This window comes from Microtus oregoni, unplaced genomic scaffold, assembly GCF_018167655.1.
Source record: "Microtus oregoni isolate MIOR12 unplaced genomic scaffold, Mior012 000050F_006, whole genome shotgun sequence".
NCBI lineage: Eukaryota > Metazoa > Chordata > Mammalia > Rodentia > Cricetidae > Microtus > Microtus oregoni.
The window spans coordinates 291,391-307,211 of record NW_024543230.1 but is presented as its reverse complement, the minus strand read 5'-3'; the positions used below and the strand labels follow the sequence as shown (position 1 = coordinate 307,211).

At 43.4% G+C, this 15,821-nt stretch overlaps 1 protein-coding gene across 5 annotated transcripts; it reads right to left on the bottom strand.

Annotated features, from left to right (window-relative positions):
• Nucleotides 1-13,058: 13,058 nt before the first annotated feature.
• Nucleotides 13,059-14,856, bottom strand: LOC121436910 (transcription elongation factor A protein-like 1). Of its 5 annotated transcripts, none has more exons than XM_041636809.1 (2): nucleotides 14,778-14,856; nucleotides 13,059-14,071 (listed from the first exon to the last, which is right to left on the bottom strand). In XM_041636809.1, exon 2 carries the CDS (start codon nucleotides 14,039-14,041, stop codon nucleotides 13,643-13,645), a length of 399 nt encoding a protein of 132 aa, XP_041492743.1. In that variant the 5' UTR covers nucleotides 14,042-14,071; nucleotides 14,778-14,856; the 3' UTR covers nucleotides 13,059-13,642. The 5 variants fall into 5 exon arrangements, with proteins under 5 accessions (XP_041492743.1, XP_041492745.1, XP_041492744.1 ...); XM_041636811.1 differs by having other exon boundaries at nucleotides 13,059-14,066; nucleotides 14,778-14,854; XM_041636810.1 differs by having other exon boundaries at nucleotides 14,774-14,829.
• Between the last annotated feature and the right edge of the window lie 965 nt (nucleotides 14,857-15,821).

Here is a 15,821-nt window from a genome sequence, read left to right as displayed (position 1 = left end):
TTAGGCAACCACTGTGAAAGGGTCATTCAATCCTCAGGTTGAAAACCACTGCTTGTCTTAGTAAGATACAACAAGAAATGAAAAACGCAGATATGATCTTCCTGGCCATTACTGTATCCCAGAAAAAATTATGTAGTGGATTATGTATAAGAAATAACATTTTCATTTGGAGAGTCAAAAATAGAAGACAGAAATCATTGTTTTTGTTTCATGTGTTTTCCTGAATCTTAATTTAAATTCTAAATTTAAAAACACATTGAAGTAAATATACTTTGAGCTCCATAGATTAAGAACAAGATTTCCAGCTCTAAACTCAACAAAAGTTTTAAGGCCTAGTGAGAGCTTTGCTCCACCTCCGACCTCATCTTTTGAAGATGGAAAATAGAAGATAGAGCACACCACGTGCTGTCATTAAGTGATCTACATAAACGTTACAACAACCCTAAGGTGCAGTTATGTAACCATGATCATTTCAAAATGCAATAAAACAGTATAGTTCAGTGGTCGAGCATACGTTTTTGTTTTTTTTGTTTTGTTTTGTTTTATTTTGTTATTTTTGGTTTTTTGAGACAGGGTTTCTCTGTAGCTTTGGAGCTTGTCCTGGAACTCCCTTTGTAGACGAGGCTGACCTCGAACTCATAGATATCCGCCTGCCTCTGCCTCCCGAGTGCTGGGATTAAAGGCGTGCGCCACCACCGCCCGGCTTCGAGCATGTGTTTAGCTTGGATGAGGCTCTGAGTTCAATCATCACCACCAAAAAATGGCAGCTTAGGGGACAAAGACACACAGCTCAGAGTAGTAGAAGACTTAAATCCAGTCCGCAGTTATTTTGAGTACTTTTAACCTCTGTACTCTCCTGCCTCGGAAAAGCTGTAGGACTACGTGAAACAGTGAGACCTTAGACTATCTGTGAAGGAGAGCGTGGGTCCTCCTAGAAGCTTTATGCCAAGATCTGAGTCGACAGACACCAAAGAAAAGCTGGGGAGGGGCTTTGCATGGATAAAAGGAGGGAGACGAGGAGAGTGTTACATATCTCACACTTGTGGAAGACAGAAGGAAGAACGTAAGCAAGAGGAGTTTCAGACAACAGTGTATTAATGAGAACCACCAACAGCCTAATGAAAATGTAAGCAAATATGAAAGACCCCCACATCAAGCTGTAAAGACTTAGTTCTCATAATCTAGTAGGCTCAGTCATGGTATTTGTAATAGTCTCAGGATTCACAACCTTGTGAGTAATCTGTGTAAGGGTCATTACAGGGACAGTTTCCTTGTAGTTATCCACATACCTCCCACTGAGCAAGGCCTCACTATGTTGCTAAGGCCATGAGTCTTATCTGTTCTATGCTACATCATCATCGTAGAAGCTGCCTCTCAAGTTACTGTCTCCTAAGACTCTTGCAGGGTGATTGTAGTTAGCATAGAGCTCTTTCTTTCTTTCTTTCTTTCTTTCTTTCTTTCTTTCTTTCTTTCTTTCTTTCTTTCTTTCTTTCTTTCTTTCTCTTTCTTTCTTGTCCCCCCCCCCTTTCTTTCCTTCTAGATTCCTGAGACCTTAGTGATGTTTTCTGTCAAAAAGTTAGTCAGGCAAATCAGTTCTTGGACATGTGACTGAGATACTAGCCTTTTTTGTGGGAAAGGAAATGAAGCGTGGCCTGGAACCAAGTTTTTCAAACCCCAGTTCAGAGTCTGACTGCCTTGGTGTTCAAGTCAAGTGCCCCATGCAGTGCACGGGGACGTTTGAACAAGAGGCAGCAGCCTTTTCCTACTATGTTAGAGGCCCACACACACAGGTCTTTGCAAGTCCCCTTTGGTGGGGTCTCCCATACTTCTGAGCCTGTGATGACTCAGACTAAAGATGGTCTGCACCAGGCAGCCACAGAGCTAAGTCATCACAGAATCACGGAAACAGGCCAGGGCACATCCCAAGCCCGCCTCAAGTCAGAGCAAGGTGAATAGGTGAGGGATGGGCAAGGTCTTGTCTGCTGGCTAAGCTCATTTTTGCCAGTAATTCTAGAGGCTACTTCACTGGACTCTGGGGAAAAAGATCAGCTACTTCTTTCTGCTTCAACCCCAAGTGCTATAGTCAGGCCCAATGAGACACCAAATAGACCCAAAGACAGTCCCCGATCACTGTTGTCTACTGAGGGAGCTCTGGAGTGTTCCTCCTCCCCTGTAAAACAAGGACTGAAAAAAGGAAGGACAATGAGGAGCAGGGCAGCATACTCTAACCAGCAAAGAAGACAGTTGGTCTCCAAGTAAATCTATCTGGAACAGCCCTGTCATCAACCCTAGAGGACCTGATGCCTCCTGAAGGCTGGAGCACAAAGAGCAGAAGCATCCCACCGAGGATTGGGAAGCTCTTCCTGTAAGATTGCCCCCTTTGAACCCTAAGGGGGTGGATTTACCCTTTCTTATAATAAACCTGGCACTTGTGCCCGAAACCTTACCTCACTCTAGAAGGAATTCCAGCCCCTCCAGCATGCAGCAGGCTGCCATAGCCTTAAAGAGAGAGACCTGAAGACATGAACAGTTCCCAAAATAGCGTCGGAGTGGAGGGAAGGAGAAGGGAGTATGTATGAATAAAGGGCATATTTTTACTTACTTTATAGAAACATAACTTTTCTCTTCGGTTTTTTGTCTGTTCCTTTTTAATGCATTAGAAAAGTGTTTTCCCTTGAATTCTTATCAATATTTTGTAAGAAAAATTTCTCACTTTATAGTTTACCTCTCCTACACAGGAAACTATATTTCAAGCCATCTAGACCTCGGTGGTAGGTGAAGGCACTTTTTCAGTTTCTGCTAATAGGCTGTGAGTAGTAACAGGCTCTCTTTAGACTACTGTGTGGTGAGTCGGAGACTTTCAGGAAGGTCTCCACTGCCACAATGATCAGTAATAACCCAGATTGTGAATCTTGATTTTCCCAAGTCCCTAATAAACCATGGGGAGTGGAGCAGGCCTCTTTGACCCTTAACTTTTACTAATAGAACTTGGGCATGTTGAGGCACTATGATTTTTTGGTTTGTTTTTGTTTTTTTAACCAAAAGGAATGAGGAGATGGGGGGGGGGGGGCAATTGTAGGGAATGCAGTCTAGGAAAGCATCAGCTTCCTCAACACCCACCAGGGAGCTACAGGCACCAACCACTCTCGTACCCACCTACAGGGATTCAGTTGCTTCCCTCTTTCCCCATTTATGCTCGACATGCCCATAGCCTCTATAAAAGGAAGCTGACACCCATGCAGGATTCAGATCACTTCCCCAACAATCCTTGTGCCCACCATTTTCTGAATCGAAACGGCCAGAGCGCTTAGCTGGTGTGTCAGCACGGCAGTACGTGGCCAGCTGCAGCATCCATTTCCCACGTCTTTTCCATTCCAGAATTTTGCAAGTGGTTCCTACTTTTCACCCTGATTTGCTGCGAGCACTTCTCCTCTTTACCTGGGCCGGAGGCTATCCTGCTCTGTGCCCAAACCTGAGTTCAGTCCCGTTACCAGCTACCTCTCCCCAAAGCCATTCTTTAATTTTCACTATACATTTCTAATTTGAAATGCAGCTGTGCAGTCCCGGACTTGCTGTGATCTTTATCCTAGCCTCTGCCTTAAGCTAGCGCCAGCTCATTAAAACCACTTAAAATCCAGAGCAGGCACTGCTTTTTTGCTTTTTTTTTTTTTTTTTTTTTTTTTTTTTTTTTTTTTTTTTTTTGCCTAGTAACACATTTGTCTGCTACTAAGGCAACAGGGAGACGACACTCAGGTGGAAAAGAAGACTCGGACTGATTCCATGGTAACTTAAATGCATGCCAGCGCTTTCTTTGTTCAGTGAAGTCTGTATTATCAGTAAGCTTAGGTTTTCAATTAACCCAACAGCACTCCATCAGGAGCCCAGGAGCCTTTCCCTACCTCTCATTCGTTAATCCTTTCTGTTCCTGCTGGAGACACTAAAAGTATACTACCTTCCTAGAATTTCTATTCCTTTTTTTTATTTCTCATTCCCCAAGACTTTCCACCTCCCCACCCCCAAGACCCGAAAATCTCCCACTTCCCTTGCAGTCCTATACAGATACTGCAAAGACAGGGCCCAGGGAATGAGGTCGCAAGGGAAAGAGAGAGAGATTTCTGCTATTTCTCTTCACTATTCGTCCACGCTGTCCCTTCTCACTACTTAATCTTCCTGCTGCTATTGTCAGCCTGCATCCTGTTTGTCATTAGAAAATAGAAAAAGATCTGTTTCCATTTGAGAAACAAGAGGTGGATGAAAGAGTTCATGTGGATAAGCAAATAACTCCGCCACCTGTTTCTGCTGCTCAGTGATAATACAAATATAGATCCTCTTAAGCCACCACTATTTTGGAAGTTTGAAATGTACAGAGCAGCTGGAGCTCCCCTAAGGGCCCCTTGTGTATGTGAGAGGCTTTTCCATGAAGTCAGCTACTTGAGCCACATGATGCCTCAGTACAGAAGCAAATTGAGCTTTCAGAGTTTAGAAGCTTGTTAGTGCTGATGAAAGAATCGGCTCTAAACTCAAACCAACAGAAGAGATAGTATATTTTAGAGCCAAATAGGAGTGGCCATGAGGAACACAGACTCAGGGGTCTCCAAGATACCATGTTCCAAAGTGGTAACAGTTCCATGAAGCCATATAATAATAGAACAATGAAAGCCGTAAATCAAGAGACTTCAGATACTTTGGTGGGCACATCACATTGGCAAGCTACAGAAAAGCAGAGAAATCTCAGCTATAGGCCCCAGATACTATCTGTTTGCAGTCTTAGCCTTTGACTTGGTGGAAACCAGGGGTCTGTTTGTACATTCCAGAGGATTTACCTAGTGATCACAAAGATGTTAGCTCATCTACAAAGGAGGGCAATAAATGACTCCTAAAGGGCCTAAAGATAGTTCAAGAAAATTTGGCCCTGGGCTTGCAGCGTTCCAACTTCTTCACATCACTGAAGTTGTAACCAGTCAGTCAACTTATTCTAGTCTGCTTTTCTGTTATTTTCATAAACCATTCTGAATAAAAGTAACTTGTGGAAGAAAAGGTTTATTTGGCCTAGGTGCTCCAATTACAATCCATCAGCAAGAGAAGCCAAAACAGGAACTCAAGGCAGGAAACTGAGGCAGGAATCAGGACCAGAAAACATGGCGGAGTGCTGCTGAGTGCCTTGCCTCTTCTCTTGCCCTGGACTAGCTTCCTCACACAGTCCAAGGCTACCTGCTTAGGAATGGTGCCACTGCACAGTGGGCTGGGCCCTCCAGTGTCAGACATCAGTAAGATAATTCTCTACAGACATGCTCACATGTCTGCTTCATGTAGGCATAGGGGTTAGCCCACACCCGCCTTTTTCATTACTCTGTAAAAGTGAATTCTTACCAGGTCAATAGGAATTTGAAGAAAGTGGTGGCAGTGTAGACTGGAATTGCTAGAACAAGTTTTTTTCTAAGCCCATAAAAATGACTAAATGTATTCCCCTTCCCTGATTTCATCCCCTTATTTGCAAAGCTTTTAAGAATCTGGGCTGGATCATAAATTCTAGGTTTTGTCATGGATTTTCCTCTGCATTAGCCAACAGAGACCACCCAATCAGTGTAACACAACCATACTTTATGCATTTCTTTCTGGACCTTTGCCTCTAGAATAAGTAACTTCCCTAAGTCTGGCGTTCTCAAGATCAGCATCACATAAATGACTTTCTTTGGGAGATATTTCTGAAACATTAAAATAGACCACACAGCCCAAGAGCCATTAGTAACCAGTTCAGTGATAACGCGGCCATATTTCTGAAGGAATCCAATAGTTTAGTTCAGGCTTGCGAAAGAGATTTTTGCAGAACATTGTGGACCCACTTCTTGTATCTGGTTTCATCACTGCAAGGTTACAAACAGATCTTCAGCTGGAGCACCTTTGATCTCTTCCCCCATTCAGTCATGAATCCTTAGCTAATTCCTTCCTAGTCACTCCAAAATAAATGTCCCAAGACATTTCTTATGCCAGACTGAGCATAGGTGAAAAGAATTATCCTCCACTGACGTAGACTATGGCCAACCTTGTTATAAAAAGCCCCTAAGCTGGTATGCATGGAAAATTCCCTTGCAGAGCAAACACAGATAAGGAATGCTGTTTCAAGTTCAGTCAGAGAAAGAAGGTTTAGACCAAGAGCCTAAGTGAAATGGCTTAATAAACAGCAGATGGATTTCCTTGTGGGCTATATCAAAGTTGTTTTTGAGACCTTAAAGGACAGAGAGTTTAAAAAGCAGTAACCCTAAGACAAGGCCTGGATTTAATTTCTAACACAGGGAAAAGAAAGTTGATTTTATCTACAATTCTCCCATTCCTCTGATCTGGCCAGCATGTTACTTATGTGGACTATTGAGATGATGAGGCCCCACCATCTATTAGTTGCAATGCATATTTGTTGCCTTAGTATCAATCAATCCAATGCTAATTTGAACCAGTTACAAACTGCCATTTGTGCACAGTCCTAGATTTAGACTAGACTCTGAAAATTTGTAAACATATATTTGTACATGCTATAAGAACATAATTCCATTTTATTTTGGGAGAAGATGCTGCCAAGCACATCTTGTTCTAAGGACTATAAACTGCTTCTAATCACACTTAGCATTGAGAAAACAGAAACAGAATTAAATGGCTAGGTTCATTTTAGTGAGGACTACTGAGAACTCAAGAACAATGGCAGTGGGTTTTTGATCCTACTGCACGTACTGGCTTTGTGGGAGCCTAGGCAGTTTGGAAGCTCACCTTACTAGACCTGGATGGAGGTGGGTGGTCCTTGGACTTCCCACTGGGCAGGGAACCCTGATAGCTCTATGGGCTGACAAGGGAGGGGAACTTGATTGGGGGAGGAGGAGGGAAATGGGAGGAGGTGGCGGGGAAGAGACAGAAATCTTTAATAAATAAATAAACGGAAAAAAAAGAAAGTCACATAAAGAGTTAACATTGTAACACGAGGCTGTGGACGATGAGCGATTCTTTCTACGATGAGTGATTCCTTCTAGGCTATGACTAGTTTGTGTGATTCAGGAAGACATTTCTCCCCACACTTCACCTTCTATACTTTGTTCTGGAATATAGCACTGAGGTATTCTGCTAAAACCAAACCTATGTAAATGAGTCCCAGCCACAATCCCCACAGTCAGGGGAAGCTGAACAGGCCTTTTTCTGGAAGCAGAAACTGAAGGTTTCAGAAGACAGACAGGGCATCCATGCAGAGAAAGGAGAAGCTGTTAACCCTGGATAACTGCTGCCATGGCAACAGTCACCAGGCCTCTGCTTTCTCTGGTGGAATCTGATGGAGTCCAGGGAGAATTTCTAGTCCGCGGCTCCCTGCTCCAATAGCAGGAACAGAGCCTGCCTTCCCTCTAATTGCCTCTATTTTCACACAGCAGGACTTGTCTGCCTGGGTTCCCTCAGCCCAGGGCGCTCTGTTGCTGCCTCCTCTGTATTCTTTCCCCAAAGCACATGATGGCAGTTCTTGCTATCAGGCAAGCATCTGTTCACTGCAGTGGGCCCTGCCCAGCCTTTAGCTCTCCTGTTCTACTGTCTCAGCCTCAGTCTTGCAATGACATGAACCTTCTCTTTTTTCTTCTTGTATTATCTTAACTGGGGCCTAGAAACACAGACACACAGACACACACACACACACACACACACACACACACACACACACACACACACACACCTGAATGTTTCCAGAAAAGCAAAGATGGCCTCTGAAGAAGGGTTGGATAGCAACTCGAGCTTTTGGAAACAATGGGGACAGAGAATATGGTCCCATCTGGTCTGAAAGGAGCCAGTTACACTCTGGGGCCTTGGCAGACTTCATGCTGGAATTCATTCAGTGGAGATTCTGAATGCATACATTGGCGCCTTGAACTCCTCTTCTTGCCTCTGTCTATTCTCTTTTGTTCCCTAAAATGAGGCTGTAGTAGAAGCATAAATGAGGTGACTCCTAGGTTTAGAATGATGTGTTGCTGCACTCCCGACACACTGAAAAGAGGCCCCCTTTGGTAATGAAACCGTCTAATGAGCTAACTCGACCTTTGCAGATTGTCCTTGTAAACTTACTGTTTATTTTCTTTACCTTTGCCCAACATTTTAAATTATGGAGAAAATATGCCCTTAAATGATTAAAATATTAGTTTCTAGGGTCAAGGATTCCAGAAAAAAAAGGGACAAGAGAAGTATTGGTCATAAGACTTCATAATCTGTAATCTTCCTTCAGATTTATGGGACCCAGACCATCTGGTGACCTTCAGATAATATCAGGATGTGCCTCAGAAATGGACCACTGCCTGATTAATGCGTGCCCTGGCACTGATTCATCAGTGACTAAATTCCACTGCCATAAAAGTTCTGAAATACGGTTCTGGAGAGATGGCTCGGCAGTTAAGAGCATTTGCTGAAGAGGGACCCAGGTTTGATTCCCACTACCCATATAGCACTTCAAAACCTTCTGTAACCACAGTTCCAGGGATTCTAATGTCCTTCTGTGGTCTCTGCAGTCACTGCATGTATGTGGTACACACCTACACATACAAGAAATACTCATACATATGAAATAACAACCAGCAATTTAAAGTTCTTACATAAGATCTTCACGTGAATTTGTTAGCATGGGTGTTCCTTAAGATGATCATGCAGCCAGGTCTGATCACTTAGCTCATTACACTAAAGTCTATTCTGTACCACCACTATGCCTTTCCAATAACTGGCCTCTATGATTTAGTGAGATGACTCAGCTATTGTGAGATAACAAAAGCACCATTTGATTTGTATGAAAATGTCCTCCAGGCAGGTTTCTACCACCTTTCCTGGAATCCAGATAGTCTCAAAGGAAAGTATTTGCTCCAGGGTGGCTTTCATTGCTGTGCTCTAGTGCATTATACAGCTACTTTGTATACCAGGAACTCACTAAAGACCCAGAATAACCAACCGCAGCCTGAGATGTGGGTAGCTGAGGTTGGAGTGGAGGAGATAGCATCAGACTATCTGGTTCAAGGAGATTATATTTAATGACTATTTGCTCTGCGCTATGTCCTGGGTGTGCTAGGGAGCAAGAGACAGGATTCTTTGAGAAGCGCACTGATTTACAGAGAAAGTAGATGCCTAAAATAATTTCGACACATAACAACAACAATAATAATGAAAGTTTAAGGTGCTTGGTGCGTTAGAAGTGCCAGGAAAGAACACTTAACAACTTGGTTTGGTGACTGTTAGGGATATCCTCTGGGACTGACTGAATGGGATTTTGCTGAACAGAAGGGGTGAGGACCTTCTAGGCAGATGCAGGGGCTTGAACAAAGACATATTATACAGGGAGAAATAAATAAAAAATACAAGGAAGTATAATCAGGACTGGCTATTGTGTGGTGGTGAATAACACCTGTGTGCTCAAAGTACTCAGCCTTAAACAGAACATCCATAACACCCCATCCAGTAGTCAGTGATCATCCAAGAAAAGGGGTCAGAAAGAACATAAAAGCTGGAAGAGAATGGTGCTAGAGAGATGGCTCAGAAGTTAAGAGAAGTTGCTTTTCTTCGAGAGGACCTGAATTTAGTTCTCTGCACCCATGTTGTCAGGTGACTCAAAGCTGACTGTAAATTCCACTTCAGAGAATCCAAATCCTCCTCTGCCCTCTGTGGGCACCAGCACACACATAGGAGAGAGAGAGAGAGAGAGAGAGAGAGAGAGAGAGAGAGAGAGAGAGAGAGAGAGAGAGAGAGAGAGAGAGAGAGAAAGGGAGCATGAGAGACAGATATGGATGGAGAGACAGAGACACAGAGCAAGACAGAGATGAAAATAATAAAATAAACCTTCCAGCTTGGTCTACAGAGTAAGTTCCAGGACAGCCAGGGCTACACAGAAAAACTCTGTTTCAAAAATGAGAAGAATGTTTGTGAAAACTTCTGGGCAGGGCAAAGTCAATTTCAGGCATGACTTCACAACCTCTGTGCTTATATGCTCTAGGTCTACATAGTAGTAGGTCTGTCAACAGTTGCTCATAGACCAGGGAATGTCCTCCCTTTCCCTGATAAACTCTTGGCTACTGATGGATTCCGGTGAAGGGAAGTCATTGTCTTCACTCAATGATGAGCTCATAAGGCCCCAGTGGATAGTTCCATGCCAAAGGTAACACGGATGATCCTGGATAAACTCCATGGTTCTCAAAAACGAAAAAGGAACATTTGGAATGAAAAAAAAAACGTGGAGGAAAGAAGGATGATTAATAGAGGTAGAAGTGAGACTGGAGAAGGTGGAGAGTTTTAGTAATCAGAATGCATTTTTATGTCTGTTTGAAATTGTCAGAGAGCAAATTTAATACAAATTTTAAAAATGAATGGCCACTGTAATAAACTACAATATGTTCAGAGTATGCAACATACACATCATTTATATCTGTACTAGGTTCATATGCAATGTGCGGATTTTCAGGACATATTATTGGGTTAAAATATTTCTTTTTGAACTTCCTTTTTATTTATTCCTTGTGTCTTCCACACCATGACTCTCAATCCCATTCATTTCCTTGTACCTTTGCATCTGCCCTCTGCCCTTTGCAACCTCCGCACCCCTAAAAATAAAATAAAATTTAAGAGAAATAAAAAAGAAAAATCTCGTCATGGAAGCTGTAGCGTGACACAGTGAGTCACACAGTATACCCTTTTGTCCATATATGTTTAGGCAAAGAGTCATTCATTGGTCTGCTTCAAGGCCTCTGGTTTCTGCTACACTGTCAATGCCGAGCCCTCACTGGGGCTCCTCTTGGATATCCTGTTGCTGCTCAGTGTTGGGTCTCCAGGATCAGCACCTTCACATACTCTGGCAGATCATAGCTAGGGTGGATGTTGGCATGGGCCAACTCATAACTCTAGTTCTGGGTCTGGGTAGTTGCAGGGTTGGTGAGCCTGCTAGTTCTACCCTGTCCTCGCCTCTAAGATATGTTCTCCAGCATTGCCCTGGCTAGTTCAAGCCTAACAGTGATGAGGGAATGGCAGGGCCATTTTTCGTGCTTTCCCTCGGGGTCAGCTCATCCACACCTACACCTTCAGGCAAGGTATGGGGACCACTCTCCCAAGTGCTGCAACTGGTGAATGGCAGGGACAGCTCTCCCACCTGCCACAGTCCCTGAGGGGCATCTCTCCTCTCCCACACCATCATAAGGCAGATGAGGGGCGGGACCAGATCTCTCAAGCTCACCTTTCCACTGCCCCCTACCCCCCCCCGTGCACCCCCCACACACTAAGGTCATTTCTACCGTGCTGTCCATAAAAAATGTTTCAATGGATGAAATACAGGATGTGGCATTTTTAATGCAGTGTCAGTTAGATCCTATTAATATACATTTATATGTATGCATGTTATATACACATATACAATGCCATCTATGATTGCGTTTTGTATATGGAAAATAGTATACATGTGTGCTTATTTTCTATAGGATTTTCATTGCTTCTCATGTGGATTAACTTATTTGACCATTTTCCAATAGATAAACTGAGGTGTTTCTTTTGTGAATATATAACATATTTCCAATATTTTATTTCAGTTTTACATGTATTAATACAATATTTTTAATATTTGTTATTCACATTTTTGAGACATTTTTGAGACAAGACCTCACTGTGTAGCTCTGGTTGACGCAGAACTCACTATGTAGAGCAGAGCAGTCTTGAACTTACGGAGAACTGCCTGCCTACTGTTTTCCATATACTATTAAAGACAGGAATGTACCAGTTTGTATTTTGTTGGGAGACTTTGTTTTGATTTATTTTTCACATAGAGTCTCACTCATACTGGCCTAGAACTCACTGTGTAGCCCAGTCTGGCCCCCATCTTGAGGCAACCCTCTTCCTCAACTTCCCAAGAGTTGGGATTTCAGGCTTCATTTACTATCACATGGGCATTAACGTCTATCTTCCTCTTTACTTTACACCTGTTAACTGAATAGATGAGGCAATTATGCAAGAAGCCCCTGAGAGAAAACACACTCTAAGGTCGATAAGGCGATTGAGATTACAGTTAACCTTGGTTATGTGGAAAGGGAGTTTCTACTCTAATCACACAGCATCTTACAAATCTGACTTCCTATCCCAGGTCTCTGTGACCTCATGCTTGAGTACAGGAAGGAACAAGAGACTTTAAGAGAAAAAAAAATCATGGAATGAGCCATTTTGCCTAGCATCTTAAAAAAATTATGCATTCTTTTACTGTATCAAAGCCTTAACAGCCTTGTGACTATATACACTTGGGTGTGTTTAATAGTAAAGCTGGAGGAAAGAATATTCTCCATAGATACAGAGGAGGCACACTACAGTTGTGGCTCACTAGGGATTACAAACCTGGTATTCCACCGTGAGGATATTTGCAGAATATGGTCCAGTGGAAACATCAGGATCTAGCAGCAAGGGCAGCTAGGCCTGGTAGGTATGGCAATGCATATGAGCACAGCAGAGCATGAACAGACTATGGCACTCACTTGGAATCTCACAGGAATCTTGGGTGAGCACAAGAGAGATTTCTTTAGTTCTTATTCTCCTGTGCTCCAAAGGATTCTCTAGAGATTGGAAGGACCTACAGAAAAAAAAGAGTTCAAAGGATCTTTTCCTCTTAGTTTCCCAGCAGCTCTGGAAGGTGGTTTTTTTTTTTTTTGTTTGTTTGTTTTTTTTTTTTTGTTTTTTTTTTTACTAGTATTTAACTTGGAAAATGTTTTTCCTACTGATAGTAAAGAGCTCATTTATATTTCTGCCTAAGAGATTCAGAAGAGGGGCTAGGGAGATGGCTCGCTGGTTAAGAGCATGTGTTGCTTTTCCAGAGGACTTGGGTTCAAATCCCAGCACCACATGGGGGCTCACAACCATCTGAAACTCCAGTTCCAGAGGCTCGGATATCTTCTTCTGACCTCCACAGGCACTACGCATACACCTGGTGTAGGCAAAACACCCATACACATAAAATAAAATAAAAAAATCTTAGAAAAAGATTCAGAAGAAACATAGTATTAACTTTTAAGTTCTGATAAATATTTATTAAGGATCACATTGTCTTTATAAGCTGACTAGCAAGTTTTGTTTTTTTAGAATTGCTTCACATTTTCACTACATTGTTTGTTAAGCAACATAAATAAAATGTATTCATCATGAAAAGTGAGACTATAGATAAAGCAAAATTTAAAAAATATAAAAATCACCTATTATCCTTTACCACAGAGATAACCAATGTCAGTTAGCCTTTAAGTATATAGTTTTAAGCTTTTCTTTGCATATTAATATATAAATGTGTTTTCCTTTTACAAAAATGGGATGCTATTTATGTATATACCTTTTGCTTTTATCACCTCACATATATAATGTTTCTCTTTCCATGCAAATGGATCGGACTCGGATTTTAGAACGTTAAAGAAAAAAACAATAAAAGGAATCCTGTGCCAGTTACAAGTCAAATACCTGAAATAAAACTGCACAAAAAATTACAACTAAGAAAGAAAAAGGCATGTAAGAAGATGAGTTCAGGGAGCAATACTCTTATCAAGCAAAACAAAGAAAGGTGGAACACATTAAATAGGGTAAGGGCGGTTCCGTTTTGCCTTCCAATGCATTATCATCAGTTTATTTCGTACTCGCTTCATCTCTTCCAACTCATCGCTGCCTGTATCATTTCTTCATTGCTTAAATTTCTGCCATGGATGACTCCTCTGAACCGAGGGCAGAAACGGGCCAGCCTTTCTTTGAAACTTCCCTCCTCTAGCTTGTGTTCGCCCAACCCACAGGGAGGTTGCTCCATGGCTGGATGGCCCTCGAATAGGTTCTTGTGCGAGAGGCACTCCTGCGGAGGACGATCTTCCGACAGCAGCACCTCTGGCAGCAGCTCTTCAGGAAAGAACTCCTCAACTGAGGACTCCTCCTCGGAGGACAGATCCTCTGAGGACTGCTCCTCCTCGGAGAACTGATTTTCAGGAGGCTGCTCTTCCTCGGTCTGAGTGCTCTGTGTTAGTTCTTCATATTCTTTGCCCGAGTTTTCCATGCTGAGAATTTTCTTCTTCAAGCAGCTGTTCTTGAGACAAGAAAAAGCAGACCAGAGTCACAATACTTGGTGGGCTGCATAAACACCCTGGCTCCGAGTTTCAATCCCTGCCTTTGCCCGATTGAGCGGGTGGTTTTAAACCTTAGCTTACTCCCAGACTCTTAGGCTCTCCCGCCTGCGGCTGCGGAGCAGCCCCCCTTCCCGAAAGACCACCATTTTTCCCGGCAGGCCTTGCCACAAGGCCTCTCCTGCAGTAACCGGGGCTGAGCGGTGAGGTCTGCGAACTGTTCCCCTCCGAGTTCGGTCTCAGACCGCCCCCCCCCCCCCAATCCTGTCCCACTGCCCAACCTTACCCCGACTCCGGCCCGTGTGGCCCCTTTTGAGGAGCCTGCGTGAGACCCGAAAATCTACAAATAGACGCCAGACAGAGTACGGGGCGGGGATAGGGGGAGAAGCGGACCCGGTGACGCACACCCCTTTTTGTGGGGGATCAGCTAACCCAGAGACAGATCCCTTGGGGTTCACCTTCCTCAGACCTCACATAGAACATCATCCTTTGTACCCCACCCCACTCCCAAGACCACCATTTTCTGCACCGAAATTGTGAGGGGGGAGGGGGAGGGGGCGGGGCTGGAGGTTAGTGGAAGCTCGGATTCTGCCGTGCAGGTACGATCCCGCTGGTTACAAGTCACCTCTGACAATCACCAAATCTAGAGGATCCAGGGAACTTACTTACTTCTGCTTTCCTTCTCGACCAAAGGGTAATAGAAAGACGGTGTCTGGACAGGCAAAAATGACTGGGACGAGAGGGACTTGGGCAGATGTAGGCTCCTGGTCACATGAGGGGCGTGCATCACTCCCAGGCTCAGATCCCTAGTAACCACTTTGGCGACCATTTGGCACCATTTGCCAGAATCTTTTGACCTCAGACACAACGGACATTTTCACTTACACCCCCCCCCCCCTTTATTTGCCTTTTCTTGGTTGCTAGAGAGGACTGGCATCTTGTTCCCCAGGGTTACCTCTTTCCCACTGCATCGCCAAAGCTATGTCTCAGTCTCACTTTCCACTCAGCTACTGAGACTTCAGGTGTCCCCTTTCCTTTAGACCCTGCACTGAAATGTCACTGTTCCACCCCCATAAACCAAGTTAACGTGGTCAGTATCGGCAACATGACAGATGCCTGTAATCCCAGCACTCGGGGTACAGAGACAATAGAATTGCCTCAAATGAGAGGGCAACCTGTTCTCTCTCCATAGCCAGTACCAGGTCACTCTGAACTACACAGCAAAATTCTGGCAGCAAAACAAAACAAAACTTTTCAAGGGCACAGGACAGATGGCTGAGCACGTAAGAGTACTTGTCCTTGCAGAGGAACTGTGTGTGATTCCTAGCGCCCACGCAGGAGCTCACAACCCCCCATAACTGTTTCTAGGTATCCTACCCCCAACGACAGCAGGCACACGCATAGTGCACAGACACACATCCAGTAAAACTCACACATAAGGTAAATGAATCTGAAAAAATACCCCTCAAATACTGATTTTTGTGCTTAACCTACATCCCCATTACATCACCTTTCTAATATCCTGTCATTTCCATGATAGTTAATCTTTCATTTTTCTTTCCAACTCTTTTTTTTTGTTTTTGAGCCCGTCAACTATGTCATAAATAGAGAGTCTAGGATAAATTAGTCAGCATCCAATTCTACACCTCTTAAGTGTATAAAGTATGTAAATCTAATGACTGTACTTTGATATACATCAAAACACGCATGTGT